Source organism: Nannospalax galili, unplaced genomic scaffold (genome assembly GCF_000622305.1).
Source record: "Nannospalax galili isolate Female #2095 unplaced genomic scaffold, S.galili_v1.0 scaffold100, whole genome shotgun sequence".
NCBI classification, from domain to species: Eukaryota; Metazoa; Chordata; class Mammalia; order Rodentia; family Spalacidae; genus Nannospalax; species Nannospalax galili.
In genome coordinates, this window is record NW_008352891.1 from 12,189,148 (window position 1) to 12,211,577 (window position 22,430).

Sequence of the window (22,430 nt, forward strand, 5' to 3'; positions counted from 1 at the left end):
ACATGTCCTAATCACAGTTCATCACGGAGGGAAGCCAGGGCAGGAACCTGGAAGCAGGAACTAAAACAAAGGCCACGGAGGAACCCTGCACCTTGCATCATTTTAAATTTAAGGCTTCCCATGAGGAACAGTGTATGGAAACACTGGAATTTTAGTTTGTTTGATCTGCACATTCTGAAATGGGTGTCTTACAATGGGTTCATCTTTGAAAATTAACTGTAGTCGTGAAATGGAACTTGGAACTGAGTGGGAAGATATTAGGAGGAAGCAATAGAAGGTGAACCATGGGGCTGGAAAAGAGAGCTCCCGACTTGGCAGTCTGTATGATGAGTAGGCTCCCTATGGTAATATTAGGGCTCTTCTGGACCCCTATCCCAGGCACATTCTAGACCGGAGCTAAACAGGCTCTATTCCTGCAATGCAGACAACACTCTGCCTATAGCAAGGGAGGGCTATGTGTTGAAGGAGAAAATAATGCCTTTAGTGACTATCTGCTGCCTAAACTGTGTATAGTCAACACCACTTGTTTGCCACATATTCAAAAAGCCAATTTGTAACCTATTCATATTTAATATGCTCAAATATCTGTTCTGAATCATATGCAGTTATTTGGGGAGGTGGCACAGCAGGTATCCTAACTGGCTATAGACATCTTTGGATTGAGGCCTTGGTCTGTAGGAAGCTAGCCTTGGTCTGCAGGAAGCAATCCCTTCAGAGGCCATCATGGGCTATGGGACTGGATGGGCTATAATCAAAAGGCCTTAGCACACAGATCAGTAGGTTAGGTACCAAGTCAAGGGCCTTCCAGAGCTGACTAAAGGGAAGGTCAGGTCTGCCCCAGGTCCAGACTTCTACTGTCCAGGTCTTCCTATCTTTACATCACCTCCTGGGGGCCTTCTAGAAAGGAGGTTTCCCAGAGCTATTCCAGGGCACTTGAAGAATTATAATAATAATAATTATTATTATTATTATTTATTTTTGTCTTTTTGAGACAGGGTCTCTCTGTAGCCACAGAGGATTAAAGGCGTGCACCACCACACTGGGCTTTAAAAAAAAAACAAACTTTAATGCTGGGTGTGGTGGCGCACACCTTTAATCTCAGCACTTGGGAGACAGAGGCAGGTGGATCTTTGTGAGTTTGAGGCCAGCCTGGTCTACATAGTGAGTTCCAGGACAGCTGGGGCTACAGGGAGATCCTGTCTCAAAAAGACTATATATATTTTTACTTTTTTTTTTTTTCTGTGTATAAGTGTATTGCCTACATGTGTGTAAGTGTACCTGTGTGATACCATGTTTGCAGAGGTCAGAAGAGGGTGTTGGATTCCCTGGAACTGTAGTTATGGACAGTTGTTAGCCGCCATGTGGATGCTGGGAGTTCAACCAGGGTCCTCTGCAAGAGTAGCCAGTATTCTTAACTGATGAGCCATCTCTCCAGCCTCACTTGAAGAATTATTAAAAATGGCCATGGCTTCAGCTCTATGCATAGTCACTAGTCCAGGTCATGATTAACATTATTCAGTGTAGCAGGGCGGGCTGGTGAAGTTGAGTGGCTGGGCATTTGTACCCAGTAGGTGTGACTCCAAGGTGTTCCCACAGCCACGGCCTCTGGGACCTTTGCACCTTTCCATTCTGTATGGGCTGAGAAAGGGTGGAGAAGACCCACTGTATGCATGCTATTATTAGACTGAGAGCCTTCTTTCTTTTGGGTGGGCCCATGCATGATGCATCAGATTCCATCCTGGGTTGGAGGTGCCCAATGGCTCTACTTGGCATTCTCAAGCCCATGCCCTGGAATTTTCAACGCTGCCATCTAGAGGTTTCTGAAGTGCATTTCTACTGTGAGCTGGGACAGGGCAGAGATCCTGCAAAGGCTAGCAGAAGGGATGCAGGGCTCCTTCACGGAGGACAATGCACTCAGCGGACACAGGGTACCAGGAGCGTGAATCTGCATGCAGGGAGCATGCCTGTGGCCCAGATGGATGAGGTTGCCCTACTCAGTCTCTCCATTTCTTTTCTCTGCTTGCCAAATATCCCCATTTTCTTTGATTAAGTCACAATTAATCTGCTCTCTATGGGAGAAGCAGCAAAGTGGAGCAAGGGAACCATCTGGGCCAGGGGCGCTGGCAGCAGCCAGATGCCATCAGTGTGTTGGTGGCTAGCCTGCCAGAGCAGCTGGCCAGTGAGAGCAGTGATGGCTGTTGTCACTGCATTTCTAACTTTGTGTACTATAAAACTAGGGGTATCCATCTGTCAGAAACCTTTTAGAAAAGGCATCAACCCTTCCTGGAGACAAAGCTCTCCCCTGCTGTCTCAGCAGCAGTCATCAGTACAGAAGCAGACCACACTGACACACCCCACATACTTCTTTATCTGTGTGCACAAGACCATGCTTCATCCCGTTTGCTCCAGCTGGGAAGGAGTCTCTTAGGAGGCCTTCTCACCTGGCACCCTAGCCAAATCCACCTGGGACGGGGGTGACTCATCTATATTGGCAAGTGAGTTTAACTCCAAGCTAGTTGGTCACTGTCTATGGATTATACCAATTTATGCAAATATCTTAGGAATGTCTTCACTGGGTACTTTACCAGCTGGTTTGCAAAGCTCTGGTAAGACCCAGAGGTGAAGACAGACTGCAGAGCTGCAGGCAAGCCTGCAGAGCCAGCGAGAGCCATCTGCTCTTCTGACAGTGATAACCACTAACTTTTGAGCCACAGCAGCATGGTAAACTTGATTCCATTTAAACCAAACATACTAATTCACCAAATGACTCAAAGACAATGGATAAAACCAATATTGGACACCTTTGCGTAAAGTAAGTGATGTCTTGATAACACAGGACACTGTATAAAAACATCACCCCAGGGGCTGGGGAGTTAGCTCAGTGGCTAAGAACACTGGCTGCTCTTACAGAAGACCAGGATCCAACGCCCTCTTCTGGCCTCTGTGGGCATTGAATGCATAGGTGCACTTATGTACACGCCTGCAAAACACTCATAAACAAAAAAATTTTTAAAAAGCATCATCCTGATCTAAGATTTGCACACTGAACATAGACTTTCTTCATTCTTCGGTGAGTCTTCCACATAAAAAAAGCTCAGCTTCTGGGTAAATGACAGGATTGTGGATGCTGAGAACTCTGTAACTGTTTCTATTTCCTCTCTGCTTTGGCTACCACGTTGTCAGGCCTGGCAGCAAGTGCCCTTACCCCACTGAGCCATCTGGTTGGCTCCATATCTAGGGTTTTGTTATGTATCCCAGGCTGGTTTTGACCTTGTAATCCTCCTGCCTTAGCCTCTTCCTGGGCATAGGTCCTCTCAGGCCCTCTCCTAAATGCTGACATAGGTGTGTATCAATTGATTCAATTGTGTTTTAAGATGTAAGGGCTGGAGAGGTGGCTCAGAGGTTAAGATCACTGGCTGTTTTTGCAGAGGACCCAGGTGTGGTTCCCAGCACCCACATGGCAGCTAACAGCCATCTGTAATTCCAGTTTCAGGGGATCCAGAGCCTTCTTCTGGCCTCCACAGACATTATATGCATATAGTGCTCTGCATCCATGCAGGCAAAACACTCATACACATTAAAAAAAAAAAAAGATGTAAGAAGAGTTACCACATGAAAAGAGCTGCAACAAGATTTCTCCACCAGAGATGAACGTGTCAGAAAGTACATGGTTTCTATCTTCTGGTTATGTTTTGAGTAGGGTCCTAGTATAGGCTGGCCTAGACCTTGTGATTCTCCTGCTTAAGCCTCCAGAGTGCTGGGATAACAGTCATATGATACCATATCCAGCTCCTTCTGTCTTCTACGTTATGGCATGAACAGTGAAGTAGACACAAAGCCAAGAGAGTGAGGTGCTGAATTCCTATCCACACTCTTGTGAGGGCCTCCTTGCTCTCATCACTCTGTATTCTGCTAGGAGCACTGACATCACCATCCTGGACCACAGCACTTTTTACAAGAAGAGCCAGGAAATGAGGAGAAACTTGACAAATATGACAACAGCTTTTTCCAAAAATTATACTACACTGCCATTCCTAACAGTTATGTGTAGCTAAAGCCCTTCCATACATATTACCTCACTTACAAGGAACACTGGGAGGAAGGTCAGAGAGCAATGTCATTCCTAGCCCAAGACGGAGAATCTCAGTGTGTGGGGTTGCCCATAGCATGTGAATAGTAAAGATTCTACATTCCACATCTCTTCCTGAAGCCACTGATGGGGGTGACAGTTTGAGGTTCTGCTGATGCAAAAGTTGTTACTCTGAAGTTGGGAACTGAGTGATGGCTGTTACTGCCCAGTGTCATTATGAGTGCCGAACATGACTGCAGTGCTCTGCTTGTCAGGCACAGCATGGCCTGACATGCTCTTGAAGTGGCTGGGCACGTGCTCACCTGTGTGATTTCCATGTAAGGAAAGTGTTTCTGTTTTCTGCTCCTGTGAGCACTAAGGGAAGGGCTTTGAGCACTCAGGTTCTCCCCAAACCACCCTCCAAACCCCCAAATAATGTTAGGAGCAAACACCATGGCCACACTATTCTAGCACCTTGTGTATAAGGGAAATGAGATGGTGTCCCTTGGGATGGGGGAGAAGGGTGTGGCCTGAGTGCTAAGGAAGTGGACTGAAGATCATGACAGTTACCTGGCTGCAGACGGTCTTGACCCTGTGTAGTCTGTCCAGAGACTCCTGCGGGTTCCCCAGATACTGCTGCAGATCCGCGTGCAGAATGCGCATGGAAAAGGGGACCATGGAGCCTAGAGTTGAAATTAGAGCTGAGTTAGAGATCGTGCTGTGGCTGTGTTTCCTGATTGCATGCAGGAAGGAGGCATTTGCAAGTGTTCCAGTGGAAGTGAGGACATGAGCCCTTTATTTTTTGGTTCAGCTGTAAAATATAAGTTGCTTTTCTCTGTAAAGCTGCATCTATACATACCTAGACAATTACCAAAGGAGACCAATAGCTGTAGCTCTACAGCAACCACAGAGAGGCCATTACAAATGAATTCAGTAGCAAAGAATAAATGACAGCCAACAAAAGACACAGCAGAATACTTTACTATAGCAGGCTCAAGTATAAGGTTGCTGAACTTGGGTTTCCCAGAAAGGACTGGAAAGAAAGGAACTGGCTCTAGAAGTGCTCCTGGGGCCACCAGTAAGGGGTCAAATAGCTCAGTGGAGGGTCAGGTAGCTCAATGAGGGGTCAGGTATCTCAGTGAGAGGTCAGACAGCTCAGTAAGGGCATATTTCCAACTGGGCTCTGAGGATGGCGCTCCTGCCAGTTTTTGTGGTTAGTCTCTGGAACCTCTGCCCTGCCTCTGAGCTGTTACAGTGGAGGACAGGAAGCTGGGCTGGTAATCCTACTGCTTAGCTGCCTGGCTTTGAGACACAAACTATCCAGTATTGAAGCCTGGTTGCCCTTGATCTCTCAGGAGAAAAGAAACTTTCTGTTAACACTATGTTCTCTTCTAATAGGACTTGGAATTTGATCTAAAGTGCATATATTAAGTACCTAAAAACTGTCTCATCAATCAAAGAGCCCATGCTGAGTACAAATGAGATAGACTACCTGCTAGAGTTTGCCTATGAGTTTCCCCCGCTGTTCTAGTTTCTCCATTGCTGTGACAAAATACTCTGACCAACACCAACTTGGGGAAGAAAGGGTTTATTTGGCATACATCTCCTGGGCCACAGTTCATTAGGGAGCCCAAGGTAGGAACTCAGGGCAGGAAAGTGGAGGGAGGAGCTGAAGCACAGGCCATGGAGGAATGCTGCTTACTGGCTTGCTCCCTGGTCCATGCTCAGCCTGCTTTCTTATATAATACAGAACAACTTGCCCAGGGGCAGTACCATCCACAGTGGGCTGGACCCTACCACATCTCTCAAAAATCAAGAAAATATCCCAGAGACATGGCCACAGGCCAGTCCAATGGAGGTAATCCTGACTGAGGATCCCTCTACCCAGGTGTGTCAGCTTGACAACTAAAGCTATCCAGTACACTCCAATAGACTCGTGCTTTCTGTTTTCAAAGATCTATCTATCTATCTATCTATCTATCTATCTATCTATCTATCTATCTATCTATCATCTATCATCTATCTATGTTTATGTCTGTGTGAGTGTATGCACACATGTATGTGCAGGTACCCATGCCAGAAAAGAGTGTTGGATCCCTTGGAGCTGGAGTTACAGGCATCTGCACGACTCCTGGCTTGTTATATGGGTGCTGGGAGCAGAGCTCTAAGCCTCATGACTGCACAACAAGCTCTCTTAACCACTGAGCTGTCTGTCCAGCCCAGGCTCATGTTTTGAACATGTGTCTATCAGCTGGTGGCACTATTCTGAGAGGTTCTGGAGACTTTAGGAGATGGAACTCCTAAAGTGGGCAGGACACTGGGATGGGTCCTTGGAATTATCCTATCTCTGGTCTTTTCCTGTCTTGCTCTCTGCTTCCTGCCCACTATGAGGTGAAGAACTTCCTTGGCCACAAGCTTTCAATGCCATGATGTTCTTTCAAGTGCCTGGGGCCAAGTGACTGTGGTGGACTGAACCATCTAAAATCATGAGCCAAATAAACCCTTCTGTAGGTTGTTCCTGCCAGGTATTTATTTGGTCACAGAGACGGAAAGTCTGACTTCACCATTCACCAGCCCAGTTGCAGCTTGATTTCTCTATGTCCTGTAACCAAGGTGTGCAGCATCCTCAGCAACAGGTCTTGCATCTGAACTTACTGAACTTTCTAATGACACTAAATAGTTTCTACATATGAAGAGGGTGAATGACTGAGTTTAAAGTATGGTATGAGCCATTCACAGGTAATGTCTTTTCCCTCTCTATGTATCAACAAGATACAGGGCAACAGTCACTCCTCCTAAGGCCCAGGATGCACCTCTACGGAGACAGTATACCTCAGCAAGCTCAAGTTCTGGAGAGCAAAGAAACGAACTCCACCACACCACTGAAGAAAACATTCTCAGTTCAATGTACAAACCAACTATGCACAGTAAGGATGACAGGGTGGGGTGGCGGTATCACCTGCTTTGTAACCTGACTTGGGGAAATTTTGGCACTTATAAGAGTGTGTAAAGAACAATTATAAAGCAAAACTAAAATGAAAATAAAAGTGATCTGAATTTGTGGAATGAAGCAAATGCAGTGGCAAGAGGAATACATTTTAAGCATTAAATGTATATAATAGAAGAGAAATATGTAAAAACAATCCTCTAGGTTTCTGTCTTAGCTAACTAGAGAAAGATGAGCAAACTAACATAATAGCAGAAGAGAAGAAATAATAAAAACCGGAGCAGAAACTCATAAAATGAAAACAAGAAATCAGCTGACAAAATGAACAAAAACAAAAAGTTTATTATTTATTTTTTTGTCTTTTTTGAGACAGGGTCCCCCTGTAGCCCCAGATGGCCTGAAACTCGCTATGTAGGCCAGGCTAGTCTTGAACTCACAGAGATCTGCCTACCTCTGCCTCCCAAGTGCTGGGATTAAAGGCATGTACCACCATATCTGGCAAAAAAACAAAACCAAAACAAAACAAGAAACCAAGGGAAGACATGAACTATTAGCACGAAATGAAGGCAGGGTCATGTCTACTGATCTTGCTGACATTAAAAGGAAGAAAAGTAATTTTATGAAATGTTTTGTGTACATAAATTTGATAACTTAAATGAAAAATTTTCTCCCCCAAAAGAAAGTGACAGGCCTAGATAGTTTTCCTAACAAATTCTACCAAATAGCTAAGGAAGAAATACTTTCATTTCCCTCTTCCTTCCAGAAAAGAGAAGAGGAGGAAAACTTCCTAGCTTACCATTACCCTAATATTAATTCTAGTAAAAGATATCACCAGGTATGGTGGCAATGGCTTTAATCCCAGCATTCAGGAGGCAGAGGCAGGTGGATCTCTGTGAGAGTGAGGCCAGCCTAATCTACAAAACGCAGGAGACCCTACCTCAAAAACCAAAACCAAAAATCAAACCAAATAAAAAAGATGACATATACACACACAAAAAAACCTGAAAGCAAAAACCAAACAACTGCATACTGATATGTCTCATGAATATGTATACAGAAGACCTGAACAAAATTAGCAAAATGTATCTGAAAAATAAAACAAAAATGCCAATCAAATCCCAAAATATATAAAAATAAATATGCACTCTGACCAAATGGGATTTATTCCAGATATGCATGACTGAATCAACTTTCAAAAATCAATTAGTGTAATCCATCACATCAAACAGGCTCAAGAACAATAAATCTTGTCAATAAGGCAGAAAACACATGAGTCAAAACAGAACACCTATCTATACAAACACTTATCTCAGCAAACTAGGACTCCAGGGAAACTGCTGCTACTTGATGAAGTGACTTCAGTTAAAGAGCTGCACTTAACACACTTAATGGTGGAAAACTAGACATCTTCCACTAAGACCAAGAATAAAGCATCTCACCCTCTCTCATCAATCCCACTGAACGATGCATTTAAGTTCTACTTAATACCATAATACAAGAAAAGGAAACAAAGCATTCACACAGTAGGAACAAAGAAATAAAATCACATTCACAGAGGCTGGAGAGATGGCTCAGTGGTTAAAAACACTGGCTGTTCTTGCAGAAGACCCGGATTCAAATCCCAGCACCCACATGGCAGCTAACAGCTGTCCATAACTCCAGTTCCAGGGAATCCGATAGCCTCTTTGTCCTCTGCGGGCATTGCACGACACGGGTGCACTTACCTACATGCAGGCAATACACACACATAAAAATAATAAATAAAATATTTTAAAAAATCACATTCACAGATGACATGATTATGTAAAAAATCTGAATGAATCAGCAAAAATAACACCTCATACTAATACACAATTAAAAGTTACAGGATACAAGACTATGTAAAAGTCAACTGGATTCATAAAATACCAGTAACTAACTGAAATTAAAGCACAATTCCATTTATATTAGCATAAGAACAAATCCTTAGGAATAAGGGAAAATATGCACAAGACAGTATGAAGAAACCTAAAACTTCTGATGAAAGAAATCAGAGACTTAAATCAAGAGGTATCTCATGTTCATGGATAGGAAAACTCATTTTAGCTACATTATTTCCTTATAACACATATACAGATTCTATGCAATCCTAAACAAGTTATTTTGTAGTTAACAACAAGGTATTACAATGTTTAGATTTTGAAGCAAAAGATTCAGAATATTCACAATACTAACAAGAATAAGAAGTTGGAGGATATATATATATATATATATATATATTACACTATTTTGTGATTAAAAAATGTACTATTGGGGCTAGAGAGATGGCTAATGGTAAAGAATGCTTGGTTACCACTCTTGCAGAAGACCCTAGGGCCTGAGTTCATTTCCCAGCATCCACATCAGGCAATAGCAGCAGGAGTTGCCTGTAACTTCAGCTCCAGGGGATCTGATGTCTCTTCTGTCCTCAAAGGGCACCTGCAAGCACGTACACACACTCCTGTCCCCCAATAAGTAAAAATAAATCTTAAAAAAATGTACTGTTAGAGAAGGGAATATATATAGTTCTGTGGTAGAAAAACTGCCTAATGTGTACGAGGACCTGGTTTCAATCCCTGGCACTGGAAGTATAACATACTATTGTGGCTTGAATGAATTTCCCTGTAGGCACCAAGAATTTGAGGACCTGGCTCCAGTTGGTGTTGCTGTTTTGGGAGGTTTATGAGGCATGGCCTTGATGGAAGAAGCATGTCAATGGTGGTGGGTTTTACCCTTGCCCACTTTCAGTTTCACTCTCTGCTTCCTGTGCCTGCCCAAAGACATACGTGCTCAGCTTTCTGGTCCAGCTGCCTCTGCTGCCATGCCTCCCCACCCACAGACTCATTCCTCTGGAACCATTCACCAAATAAACTCTTCCTTCTATAAGTGGCCTTGGTTACAGTGTTTTATTACAGCAATAGAAAAGTAACTAGTTCAGACAGTGGGGTGCTCCTGTGAATAGCCTGACCATGTTTTTATGAAGAATGTGCAAGACTTTGGGTGTTTGGACTAGAAAAGTAATTGAATGCTGTAAACTGAGTTTAATGGGCTATTCTAATAGAGGCCCAGCTCAAGATGTTCTAGAGAGAGCTAGAAACAAGGACTTAAACAGCAACTGGGAACATTTAGCAAGGAGTCTGGCTACTATCTGCCTGAGGCCCAAGAAGTTGCCCAAAGGCTAATTTAAAAAGTAATGGACTAATTTCTTTGGCAGAGGAAATTTCAAGACACTCTAATATTAAATTGGTGGTCTAATTATTAATGGTGAATATTATGCAGATCTACAGTGAAAGAGAATAGGGCAGAAAGAAATAGAAAATTTACAGTTCGGAGTGAAAAAGAACACTAGGAAGTTTAATAATGAGGCAGCCAAGGCATGTCCTGGAGGAGAGGCTCTCTTTGACTAGGAGATTAGAGCCTCCAGCTTTGCATTTGAACAGTGAAGGAATACCCTCAGGGCAAGAACCCACCCAGTTAAGCTTCCAACTTATGAAAGGAAAAGGCCTAAGGGGTTTTCTGCTCCTAGAAAACTAGAACATAAGAAAAAAGCTGCTGATAATGTGGACAAAGGCCAAATCAAGGTCCATCCCAAGCTGGCAGCCAAGTGTAACAATATTATTTACATGGGGATAGCTTTAGACATGAAGGATGCAAGAGTGAGGTGGTCATCAGTTTTTTTTTTCTTCAGCTGTTTCAGAGAAGTGTGAAGTCCAGGCAGCATGTAGCAGGGGAGTCCCTGCATAAAGAAGGTCCGAACAGGCCAGGAGGAGCTGAGAAGCTGTGAAGGTGAAGCATGACTGGCAACAGAGATTCAAGATGTTGGAGATGCCAGAGCCATGAGACATCTGCCAAGGAGAGCTGCATACAGGGAGTGGTACCAATCCAAGAGAGAGAGGTATATAGCTGGCAGCAAAGGTGGAGGGTTGAACCATCTAAGCCCTTTGAAACTAAAGTCCCAGATACTGGACTTGGAGCTATAGGACTTGGCATTTGCCCTGCTGGTTTTGGTCTTGCTTTGGCCCAGCATTTCCCCACTATGCCCCATTCCTCCCTTTTGGAACGGGAATGTGTATTCAGTTTCATTGCATGTTGGAAGTATGTAATTTGTCTTTTTACTTTACTGGGGGGCTTATAGTTAAAAGAGATTGCTTTGAGTCTCAGAAGAAACTTTGGACTTTTAAACAGTGTTGAAACTCTTAAGGACTATGGGGACTTTTAAGGTTGGACTAAAGGCATTTTGAATTATGATATGGCTATGATCCTATGGGGGCAGGGTGGAATGTGTGGTTGAATAAGGAATGCCCCCCCCCCCAAACTCCCAAGTATTTGAATACTTGGTCCCAGTTAGTGGCACTGTTTTGGGAAGTTGATAAGGTGTGGCTGGAGAAGCATGTCACTGGAGATGCCCATTTCCAGTTTCCTTCTCTGCTTCCTGTGCCTGCTTGAAGATATGAGCACTTAGAGCTGCTCCAGTCACCTCTGCTGCCATGCCTCCCCACCTTGATGGACTCTTATCCCTCGGAACCACAAATAGATGCTTTCTCCTATAAGTTGGCACTTTATTACAGTAACAGAAAAGAAACTAATACAACTATTAGACCAGAAAATAAAGAATGGTAGATGGAACATTCCCCATTGTAAGAAGCTATTGGAAAGACTGCATATAGTGTAGAACTCAAACAATGTGGAGCACAGGGAACTTTCAGGCAGTGAGACAGTCCTGAATGCCACTGTAATGGTGGATACCTGAGAAGCTCTTCCCATGATTTCCTTCACAGACATGAACTTAAAGTTTACCAGTCAAACATGATTACTTCTATTTTCACTATCATGTTCAGCAATGCATGGCTAAATTTATTCGGATCAAGTAACAATCTGTAACAATTATGGCTGTGTTTGAACACTTGGTCCCCAGCTTGTGTTTAGGAATGTCCCCCACATTTAGCAAAGCTGTTAAGCCTTTAGGAGTGAGGCCTAGCTGGTGGAGATTGGCAACTGGAGGTGGGCCTTTGAGGGTTGTAAGCCAGCTCTGCTTCTTTCCCAGACTCTGCTTCCTGGTATGGCCACCATGTGAGGAACTCCATCATGTACTCTAATAATAGCCATGGAGCTGCTCTGTCACAAGGATTGTACCCTCTGAAACTGTGAACCCAAATAAACAGTTCCTTCCTTGTGCTTGTCAGCTATTTTGTCACAGGAATAATACCATATATTCATTTCTGTCAAGCAAGAAAGGGTCCTTCTTACTTTCATATTGTTCCTAGCCACCTCTCAGCCTTCTGAAACAGTCCAGTGCTGAAAGACTATATGGGGCTAAGAGACAACAAAGTGAGTTCTGTGTGAGAACACGTCCTGGACTTGCTGAGGATGTGCCTTGGGCACCTGGTCTCAGTACCTCTCACCTTCACAGCACTGGCTCTGTTCTGCAGCATTGCAGGGAAGGTGAACTATGGCCGAGTCCCTCTCTTCCCAACCAATTGCACTTGGCTCTCTATGTCTCAGAGGTCTGGGGAAGTCCCACAGCCATGCTCTTCAGGGGCTGCAACTTGTAAACAAATTTACCCATTTTGGTCAAGTATACCATAATCTGGAAGGCCAAGGCAAGGAGGATCATGAGTTTGAGACCAGCCTGGACTACAGGCAGTTCTAGGCTCCTTGGGCTACATAGTGAGTCCATGTCTCACACACAAAAAAAAGAGAAAAAATTTTTTTTTACTCATTTCTTCCTTGAATATGGGGAAATATGGCATAGTTACAAATAAAATGAATATTAATATAGCAAAATTCTTTCATAATTGAATTTTAACATGTTTAAAAAAATACTCAAATTTGTGAAGCGTTCCATATTTTTAGGAAAGGACACCCCAAGTGGTCAGGCTGGGGCTGCAGCCAGTGAGTCTCTCTTCATCTCTAACCATGCCTACTAAGCTAAGGTGACCTAAGCCTGCCCCATCAACACTCCAGGCCCCTGCCTACACTTGCTGTTGAAGAGGGGGGGTCCTTCAGGCTTTTTCCCATTACTCTTGCCACCCTCTTGACTTTGGTGTGTGGTGTTGTCTTTGAATGCTAACTCTGTCATCCCTCCCAGCCCACTGCCAATAAACAACTATTTAAGAGGGGGGGGGAAAACCCTTATTTGATACAATATATGCTAATATGCTAACAAAAGAACTAAAACCTTAAAAAAAGATTTTTTTTTTTCAAATGTTAAGGTTCCCTCTACAGAGGTTCTGTGCCCCATTCCCATGTACCCACCCATGATCATAACCCTATTCAGCTGTTCATCCCTCAGGCAGACAGAGACGCAACCCCAGGTTTACTCTGTGGTAGGAGTGACAGTGTTTCCTATATCCAGGAACTGTTCCTGCAGTCTCTGCACTTTGTACACCATCATCAGCAGGAACTACCTCTCCATGTCCCAGTCCATCCCGGTTGTTAGCACTGTCTCACCTGGCCCCTCTGCAGCACCTTTACCAGGAACCAGCAACGGGGTGTGCTCTCCACCCTCCACAGACGCTCACAGTGATTTGCAACGTGCTGCCTTGTGACTTAAATCTGGACTCTTGTAGGAGACAAAAGAGGCAGCAGTGACAGGACCCAGAGCAGTCTTTCAACACAGCACCACTGTCTACACTTGTCTCAGAAACATCAGGAACAAAGTGAAGCTGATGCAGGAAAAGGCTTCCTTCTAGGCCATGAGCTTGCATGGTGCAAGAGGCCTGTCCAGATTAAAATCCTCAAGAACACAGATCCAGAGGACAGCACATAGCCTTATATGAAAGAGGAAAACAAGGGAACTAAACAGAAGGAAAAACACTCTTTCCTAGAAGAAATATGAGGTTCTTAAAATTGAAATAGGAATAGAACATTCAGGACAATTGTCTATATTGTTCCATGTTGAGTATGTGGACTTAACATGGAAGACATTCATTCAGCACATTTTTAAGGGCCAAGTATAAGGTCAGGCCCTGTAGCCATTGAATACTATCCTGTCTCTTCAAGGTGTGCAGACAGAAGCTGCACTGATGCAAGCCAGAACTGTCTTAAACGCACCCAACAGTGCCTTTGTGCTAATTCTCCCAGTCTGGCTGATCTGACCTATCTGAGCTGCTGGGAATTTCAGCTGCATCTTTCATATGCAGCATGGCTACCAAGAGCAATAAAGTATGCAAGGCTTGCACAGCGCCTCAGGCCTGCCTCTTTCCTGCAGGGAGAAAGCATCATGGTAGAAAGAAAGGCCAGTTGGAATCCATAAGAAAACACAATTCCTAGTGGATCTGTTTCCTGTGGAGGATTCCCATGTATAGTCATGACCTGCTTAAATCTAGGTTGGTATAAATACTGTAGAAGTGTTCTATTAATCATTTAGAAAATATTAAATGAAAATACCCCTTCAAAATTTATTTCAGACGGTCCCCTGCAGTGCTGAAAATCTATACTGCCATTGCAGAAAATCAAAGGGAAATGTTCTAGAAATTCACCAGGCCTTGGTGTGAACAGTGAAAAATGAAGGGAGAAGAGGCACATTAGCCTGACCTTTTTGGGTGCCACTGCTGTTCTCAGAGGGGGTTTTGGCAGCGTGGGGCAGTGGCACAGCATGGACTTGCGGCCACATACTCACTGCTTGTGCTGGGCAGTTATGCCCCCTCCCCTCCCCAGTATTTCTTGTATTATCTTCAAACAAGGACTGAGCAGACACTGACCCATGACCTATGGTGCACAGTTGCTGCTGGCACAGAGACCACATGGGAAAGATCCCCGCCACACCCTCTCCCCAGATCAGGAATGTTTACGCTTCTTTCACTGAGGCAAAGATCCAGAAGTCCACCTCCACTTTCTTTTCTCATTTTTATTACAGGGACACTTTGCTGAACTGTCCCTGGAGCATTGGCTCCATCAAGTATTCCCGACACCATCCCTCCTCCTCTGCCTTTCATGGTACCTCCTTCCCTATTGCCAGGTGGCTGGCAGTATGCCTTCCACTTCCCTTCTTGTGGGGCTCCATGCTGGAGACACTGCCAAGTGTGTGTCTGTCCAGGGACAGATGCCTACAACCCTCTGCAGTCATCTTCAAATCAGTGCTACATTTGTAAAGAGAAGCACATCTAAGATCAAATTTTTATTATGTAAATGGCTAATTCAATCAATGTTTCTAGAGCCAGGAAAGGATGATGTTAAGGACTAACCAGATCACACTGCCAAGCAATGCTTAGCTGCAGTACTGACTTCTCAGTTCTCCAATGTACTGGGGTTAAGAACAGGCCTTTACTTGGATGGTCCAATGGAAGCAATGAAAACTCAAATTCAAAGTTTTTATATCTTCAATAGTTTGTTCTAATGCTAGAGTTTGTGAAAACGATGAGCAAAGTGAAAAGCAGCAAAAAGCCTCTTCTTCCTCCTCCAGCTGGGAGAGAAGTGTGCATCCTTCCTCCTCCAGGTGTGAGAAGCAGGAAGTGTGCATCCTTCCTCCTCCAGGTGTGAGAAGCAGGAAGTGTGCATCCTTCCTCCTCCAGGTGTGAGAAGCAGAAAGTGTGCATCCTTCCTCCTCCAGGTTTGAGAAGCAGGAAGTGTACATCCTCCCCTCCCAGGTGTGAGAAGCAGGAAGTGTGCATCCTTCCTCTTCCAGGTGTGAGAAGCAGGAAGTGTGCATCCTTCCTCCTCCAGGTGTGAGAAGCAGGAAGTGTGCATCCTTCCTCCTCTGATTTTGGGGAGAAGGAAGAACATATCCCTTCAACAGCAGCCAAGTAGGAAGAACACACCCTTCCTTAGTGCTTGGGAGTTCGGGAAGGATAATGTGAGCTACCAAGCTAAATTTAGCATGACACATTAACCGCAAAAGGTAAGCTAATTTTGCAGTTGGGAGAAAAAAAAAAACCTCAGGTGTTGGGAATATTATGCTGCATATTTTATTCTGAACTACCATGTCTGATTCTGTGCGGAGATAAAGGAGTTTCAGAATCTAGTTTGGGAATGAGACATGTAAGCTGCAGACTTTGGAGGGAGCAGAGGACTCAAGGTGACAATTCACCTTGACTCGTTCACACAGAGGAGCAGATAGTCATGGGAGGACAGAGAGATTTAGCATCCAATTAATTCAAGAGTCTGTCCCATCAATTCCAGTCTGACGTGACGGTAATCCATAAGGATTAAGCTCTGAAATAAGATTTCATGGCACCACTGCAGCTGTAGGAACCTGAGCTAAGCACACACCTGAGCACACAAGGACAGGCACTGCTTAAGAGACATGTTGAAGATAATCAAAATGTGTTCTTTCCCTGTAAAAAGTCTTTCTGCCTCCTATTTCCCTCTAGCTGCACTGAAAGAGAAAGAACTGTTCAATGTCAAGCAGTCCTATGAAAACCCAAACCAATGCCATGATGAGACTTTCTTTAGAATGAGAGAGGATTCTAAACAGGCTGAAAAATGGTAGTGGGGGTCTAGGAAGATCTAAGTGCTCTATGACAGGCCAAAATTAAGTAGGTTCAAAATGGGCATTTTAGGGGCTAGAGAGATGGCGCAGCAGTTAAGAACACGGGCTGCTCTTACAGAGGACCCAGGTTTGATTCCTAGCACCCACATGGCAGTGAACAGCTGACTGTAACTCCAGTTCTAGGGGATCTGACACCCTCTTCTGACCTCCAAGGGCATTTTGCATGACATGGGTACACTTATATACATGCAAGCAACAAACTCATACACATTAAAAAATTAAATTAAAAATAATAACAATAAAATTAAAATGTTGACATTTAACTTCTTTGAATATTAAAAAATAGTGAATGCATACAAGTGAACTTAAGTTCACTGACTATCTGCTAATAGTCATGTGTCAGTGTTGGGTCATCAGTTAGAACTGTGCCATATTGTGCCACACCACACCAATGTTAACACAGGTATGCAATGAACAACCTACTCACACTATCCAGGGATGTAACTCCTGTCAAAACTTGAATACAAAAAAGCTTGTAACTGGAGAAACAACCTGTTCCAGTATAATAATTTCAAAGCAAAACAATTTAATTAAGAGAAAATGAAAACTGGATGGCTACCATGGTCATGAAGGAAGGCTCTCAAAAGCAAAGCAGTGTTTTGGAGCAATATTTTAAAGTTCCCAAGACAGCAATTCTCATTCTGAACACTTAAAGACAAACAGACAAAACCAAAAACATTTGAGCAACACAGCATGTGACCAACCTCTCCAATCGCATTCCCCCACCAGGCAGGGGTGTGTGGCAGGAGGCTCCTGGGGAGGGTGGGATACTTCTTGGGGGTGCAGAAGTGGCAATAGATAGTTGAGACATGTGAGATCACAGGGACTGTCTATCTCTGGAGTCAACAATTCTGTGGGAGAAGGTCCCATGTGAATACATGCTAAGCTCATCGTGATAAGTATTCTTTGAGGGAGGGAACATGCCTCCATAGGGAGCAGGGAGCTCTGAGCAGCTATTCATACATTTCCTAGAGCAGTGTGCTATGGCTCATTTAAGAAAATATTCCAGAAAGTTCTCTGCTATGCATCTCCATGTGCCTCAATTTCTGGTCTGATCCAAAGGACACAGGCAGGATCTGTCTAGCTTATTATTCTGGGTGTATAATGTATGGAGTCACCAGGAGATGCTCCCAAATAAAAAGGTAACATTGGCCTCTTGTTTGGTTTGTTAGCCTTAGCCTTTAATGGCTGCGCTATGCCTCCAGCCCATGTTGGCCTTTTTTTTAAAAAAAATTTTTTAGGCCGGGCGTGGTGGCGCATGGGCAGAGGCAGGCGGATCTCTGTGAGTTCAAGGCCAGCCTGGTCTACATAGTGAGTTCCAGGAGAGCTGGGGCTACAGGGAGACCCTGTCTCAAAAAGACCAAAAAAAAAAAAAAAATTTTTTTTTTAACAGCATAGGGTAGAGGTTTATTTACAGAACAGAGGGTGCCCCACATTTACGCTGTGTCATAAAGTCCACACTCAAACGCAGATCCTGTGACCTGCTGATAGCCACACAAAACTGTGAGAGAGGTGCCTCTTGGTGTTCCTTTGCCCCTCCCCCAGTAATGATGGCTTTTAAAATCAGAATATCTCATTACTTCTTGGCCTTTTGGCTAAGATCAAGTGTAAAATCAGAGTATCTTTTTGTAGGCCTCGAAACTCCACTTTCTAGTATTGCTCCTTCTAAAATTCCTAACAAAGGATTAAACACCTACAGTATAAAAAGAACCTCAACAAACCAGTAATAGGAAGAGAAGCATACACAAGAGCAAGCCCCTGGGGAGGAAATCTCACAAAGTAGGAGCCAGGGAGATGAGAGTGAGGCCCATCATGTGAGTCTGACTATGCTCCTGACACCGCTCCTGATACCCATTGGGAAGGAAAACAGGTATTGCTCTTGGGAGAGGATACTGCAAGCCTATTTTGGCAAGCAATCTGGCTGGGTCTTTATTCAACTCACTCAATCTAGTAAGGCAATTTTTAAATTCAGACCTTGGAGAAACTCATGAATGTGTACACAAAGAGATGTGTAAGGATATCCATGTAACTTCTAAGATCCCCACACTGCAGAGATGCTAGTCACGCATCTTAAGGCTCTGGGTAGAAGTAAGAAATGCCGATTTAATGGGAGGGAGCAAAACCAAGGAAGACAGTGCAAAGCAAGCAAGACTCACGGTCTTCATATGCATGTATGTGAACATGTGTGAGGAAAGAAACCCTTGGTGAGATGGCTTTTAGGAGGGAGTGGATCTGGGAAACAACTAGGGCTATAGACATGTCTGAAGCAAATATGAAAAAGTCTGTTACATGACTGTTTATATGTATACTAAAATATTTATGTTCATTTCATGTGTGAGTGCCTATATTGTACTCTATGTGATATGTACCACATGCATGCCTGGTACCTATGGAGACAAGAGGGCTTTGGGTCTCTCTGGAACTGGAGTTACAGATGGTTGTGAGGTGCCATGTGGATGCTGGAAATGAACTTGGGTACTCTCTAAGAGCAGCCAGTGCTCTTAACCACTGAGCTACTCTCCAGTCCCTAATATTTATATTATTTTAAAAATTCAAGTCTTGTTGAATGGTCATCACACATGTATTTATGAGTACCACTAAGTGGACTCAGTATGTTATATATATACATATATCCATATATAATATAATATATAATATGTAACAATAATAAAGAAGAGGACAAGAAATTGAGAGGGGGTGGGAGGACATGGAGGAGGTGGAGGTAGAATGATGCAAATACAATACTCATCATGTATGAAAATTTCAAAAACAAGAATGAACTGAACCAGAGAAATGATAAAATCATTTCTAAAAAGCACAGCAATGGTGGATGAGAAGAGTTAAGAGCTTTTAATAAAATCATTACAGCAAAAAAAGAAGTAAAGCAAAGATAGCGGACAGATGCCAGCAGCATAGGAAATCCAATCAGTTAGCCCAGACCAGTCCACATGGAGCAGCAGTGTAAGGGTGCACAGTAAGCTATAACAGACTTCCTAGAGAGGGACCGCCGTTCTGAGGTCAGACACTGCAGCGCTGGATATACCTATCCATTCTGTCCTCTGCCCCTCTAGTTCCATGGTACATAGGACTGCCATGGAAGTCCAGCTTTCAGAGGTAAGACTGTGGCTCAGAATGAGTTTTCTGTAAATAGTTTTTCTTCTTGTTCATACTCCTTCTACTAGCACGCCTAGCACTGCTGCAGAATTTCCTGGGGGTGCAAGACAGCCACAGTCAGGATTGGCTCTGTGTTCTACTGACATAACAGGCCTGAGCTAATTAAGGTCATATGGTGGAAAGGAACCCTGTGGAGAGGTGCGGACAGTGGGGTTGAAAGACCTTCCCTCGACTGCCACACAAAGTCTCTAAGACGTCCATAAGCGGCTCTCGGTTGACCTCACAGGCCCTCAATTCTGGAAAGGGACATGCAGCCTCAGCAGGAATGAACAGTGAGTGTGGTGGGAGAACAGAAACAGAGGAAAGTGGGCAGAGAAAAGCAGAGCGCAGAGCAGCAAGGGTAGAGCACCTGGTCAGGCACACCTGTCTTTCTGGGCTCTGTGTCCCAAGACAGTTCAGGTCTAAGCTCTAGGTTCTAGAGCTGCTCCCTGCATGCACTGTCCTCATTACTGTTCTGTGAGCATGTGGGTTTGGGGGCGGGGGGTCTACAAGGCAGAGCAGATGGGGCTGAGGGCCAGTGGACAAATTTAACTGAGCTTCTAGAGCAGCAGAACAGAGTTGGAGATTGCTAGAAATGTCAAAGAAATGTATCGAACGCAATACTTCCTTTTGTAAATGAAAAGAAAAAAACCAGTTTCATACAGAATTCAAGTCTTGTTTCAAGTATCCTGAATAGGTACAAATTATGCCCACTATTTAAATGAAAAATATTAAAGTTCATTCATAAAAGTTATTTATTTGTTTGTATTGCTATAACCTCCTTTTAAAAGAATATTTTAACAACTTGCTTTGCCTATAATATTGTGAGCTAAAATGAAATGAAATGAATCAAATTCTTACATTTATGCTTGTTACTCCACAAATGAGAAGAAAAATTAGTAAACACACAGCATGCTATTGTGGATGAATACTAATGCACTTCAGTTAAAATGTATGTGTGATTTACGTCCATTTCATAATCTGAATTAGCTGTTTAATGATGCTTAGCTCCTGTCTCCCCTTCATCCACATTGGGTGCTGTTTAATTTCAGATGGAGTCAGAAGCACATTCTATAGGCTGCTCATCTGTAGAACATGGTCTCAGAGTCTAGACCAGGACAGGCAGTTCTGCACCTGGACTCAAACACACTACTCCTACTCTTCAAGGAAGCTCCATCCCTCAAAGCTCCCCACAGAGGAGCATGTGGTGCAGAGCAGGGCCTCAGCCTATTACAAAGCAGAAGACCTGGATGCTGAGCACCAGGACGATGTTGAGGGTCAGAACTCAACAGGGAACTGAGCTTTATTATCAGCCTCCACAGGAAACATCTGTCTTTTAGTCTAACTCATCTTAAACACCTGTCAAGCGTTCAGAAGCTGCTGATGTAAAAACATTCATTATGGATCTGCATTTCACATGTACATGTACATCGGCAGGAAAAGAGCCCAGAACCTTCCATGTGGCTACATGCTTAAGGACACCTGGCAGCCTAGTGCCTGCCATTAAGAGATGAGCCTCTGTGGTTCAAGTTCTAAGCTTTTCTGGTCATAGACAAAAACCCAATCAAAATTAGCTGTCAACTCTCAAGCCAAGTAAGTGCAGCAGGGTGGGCCCAGTCTCTGCCTTTGAGAGGAACCGGGTGGGCAGTTCCAGATGGAGTGAGACTTTTTATGCTTTAGGAAAATAGGTATTCTTCAAGAGAAAAATTTTAACAGTTGTCTCCTGATGATCAGTTACCAAGAAAAACAGACTAGCTAGAAACACCCTAACTTTACCACACAATGATGTCTTTAACTTTCCCCAAGACCTTCTGTCAGAGCTATAAGCATGTGACAGGGATCATTCCTTTCTATAGATGATGCAATAGTTCATTGTCAACCTAGGATACATATGGCTGGGTGTGTATGTAAGGGTGTCTCCAGAGATTTAACAGGTGTGAGGACCCATTCTGCATGTGAGTGAGACCATCCCATTGACTGGGGTCCAGGACTGAATAAAAAGGAGAAAATGAGCCAAGCACCAGCCCTTATCTTTCTGCCTGCAGACTGCAGATGTGACCAGCTGCCTCAAATGCCGGCCACTATGTCTTCCCCTCCATGATGGACTGCGTCCCTTCTCAAACAGTGAACCAAAATCCTTTCCTCCCTTAAGTTGCTTTTGTTAGTTATTTAAAATTTATTTTTATTTTATGTATATGAGTGTTATTCCTGCACTTGTGTAAGTGCACCCGTGTTGTGCAGTGCCCGTGGAGGACAGAAGAGGGTGCTGGATCCTCGGAACTGGAGTTACGGACAGTTGTTAAATGCCATGTGGGTGCTGGGATTCGAATAGGTAGTGCTCTTAACCACTGAGCCATCTCTCCAGCCCTTGTCAGGTATTTTAACATCAGTGAGGAAAGTACTTGATATAGGCTATGAGCTTTTTCATTGCTTTATAAGGTGAAAAATTATATAGCAGTACTGGAGATTAAACCTAACATGGTGCACATGCTAGGCAGGCACTCTGCCACTGACCTACAGCTCCAGCACTCATTCTTCACATGGGAAGATGAACTTCAGGCAGTGCAAACTTGTGGATGAGAAGGGAGCAGGGCAACACTGTGGAGGCTGGTCAGGTCACGAGCTGAAATTGTCTCCCATCACCACAGGAGGCTGCTCTTCTCTTCTGCAAGTGGGAATGGCCAATGTAGAGTGCACTGAAGAATCTTGGGGAGAATGTGGGTGAGTTATGGAGAGAGCAAACTGACAACCCA

At 43.9% G+C, this 22,430-nt stretch overlaps 2 protein-coding genes across 9 annotated transcripts in view; one reads left to right on the forward strand and one right to left on the reverse strand.

Moving 5' to 3' along the window:
* Adi1 (acireductone dioxygenase 1) overlaps positions 1–12,191 on the forward strand; it is a 64,097-nt gene extending 51,906 nt beyond the window's left edge. Inside the window, exons 4-5 of one of the 3 annotated variants that reach the window (XR_003846595.1) lie at positions 6,842–6,996; positions 10,723–12,191. Coding sequence is in view for 1 of the 3 variants with exons in the window: in XM_029554595.1 (XP_029410455.1) it covers positions 6,842–6,868 (27 nt within the window). In the remaining 2 variants the exon portion in view is untranslated. Of the gene's footprint in view, positions 1–6,841; positions 7,089–9,662; positions 9,847–10,722 lie in introns of those variants that run through there. The other 2 variants (XR_003846596.1, XM_029554595.1) reach the window with 2 other exon arrangements.
* Trappc12 (trafficking protein particle complex 12) overlaps positions 1–22,430 on the reverse strand; it is a 90,500-nt gene that overhangs the window by 27,617 nt on the left and 40,453 nt on the right. For all 6 annotated transcript variants that reach the window (XR_003846594.1, XM_029554592.1, XM_008850166.3 and 3 more), the window contains one exon: positions 4,640–4,752. Coding sequence is in view for 5 of the 6 variants with exons in the window: in XM_029554592.1 (XP_029410452.1) it covers positions 4,640–4,752 (113 nt within the window). In the remaining variant the exon portion in view is untranslated. The remainder of the gene's footprint in view (positions 1–4,639; positions 4,753–22,430) is intronic.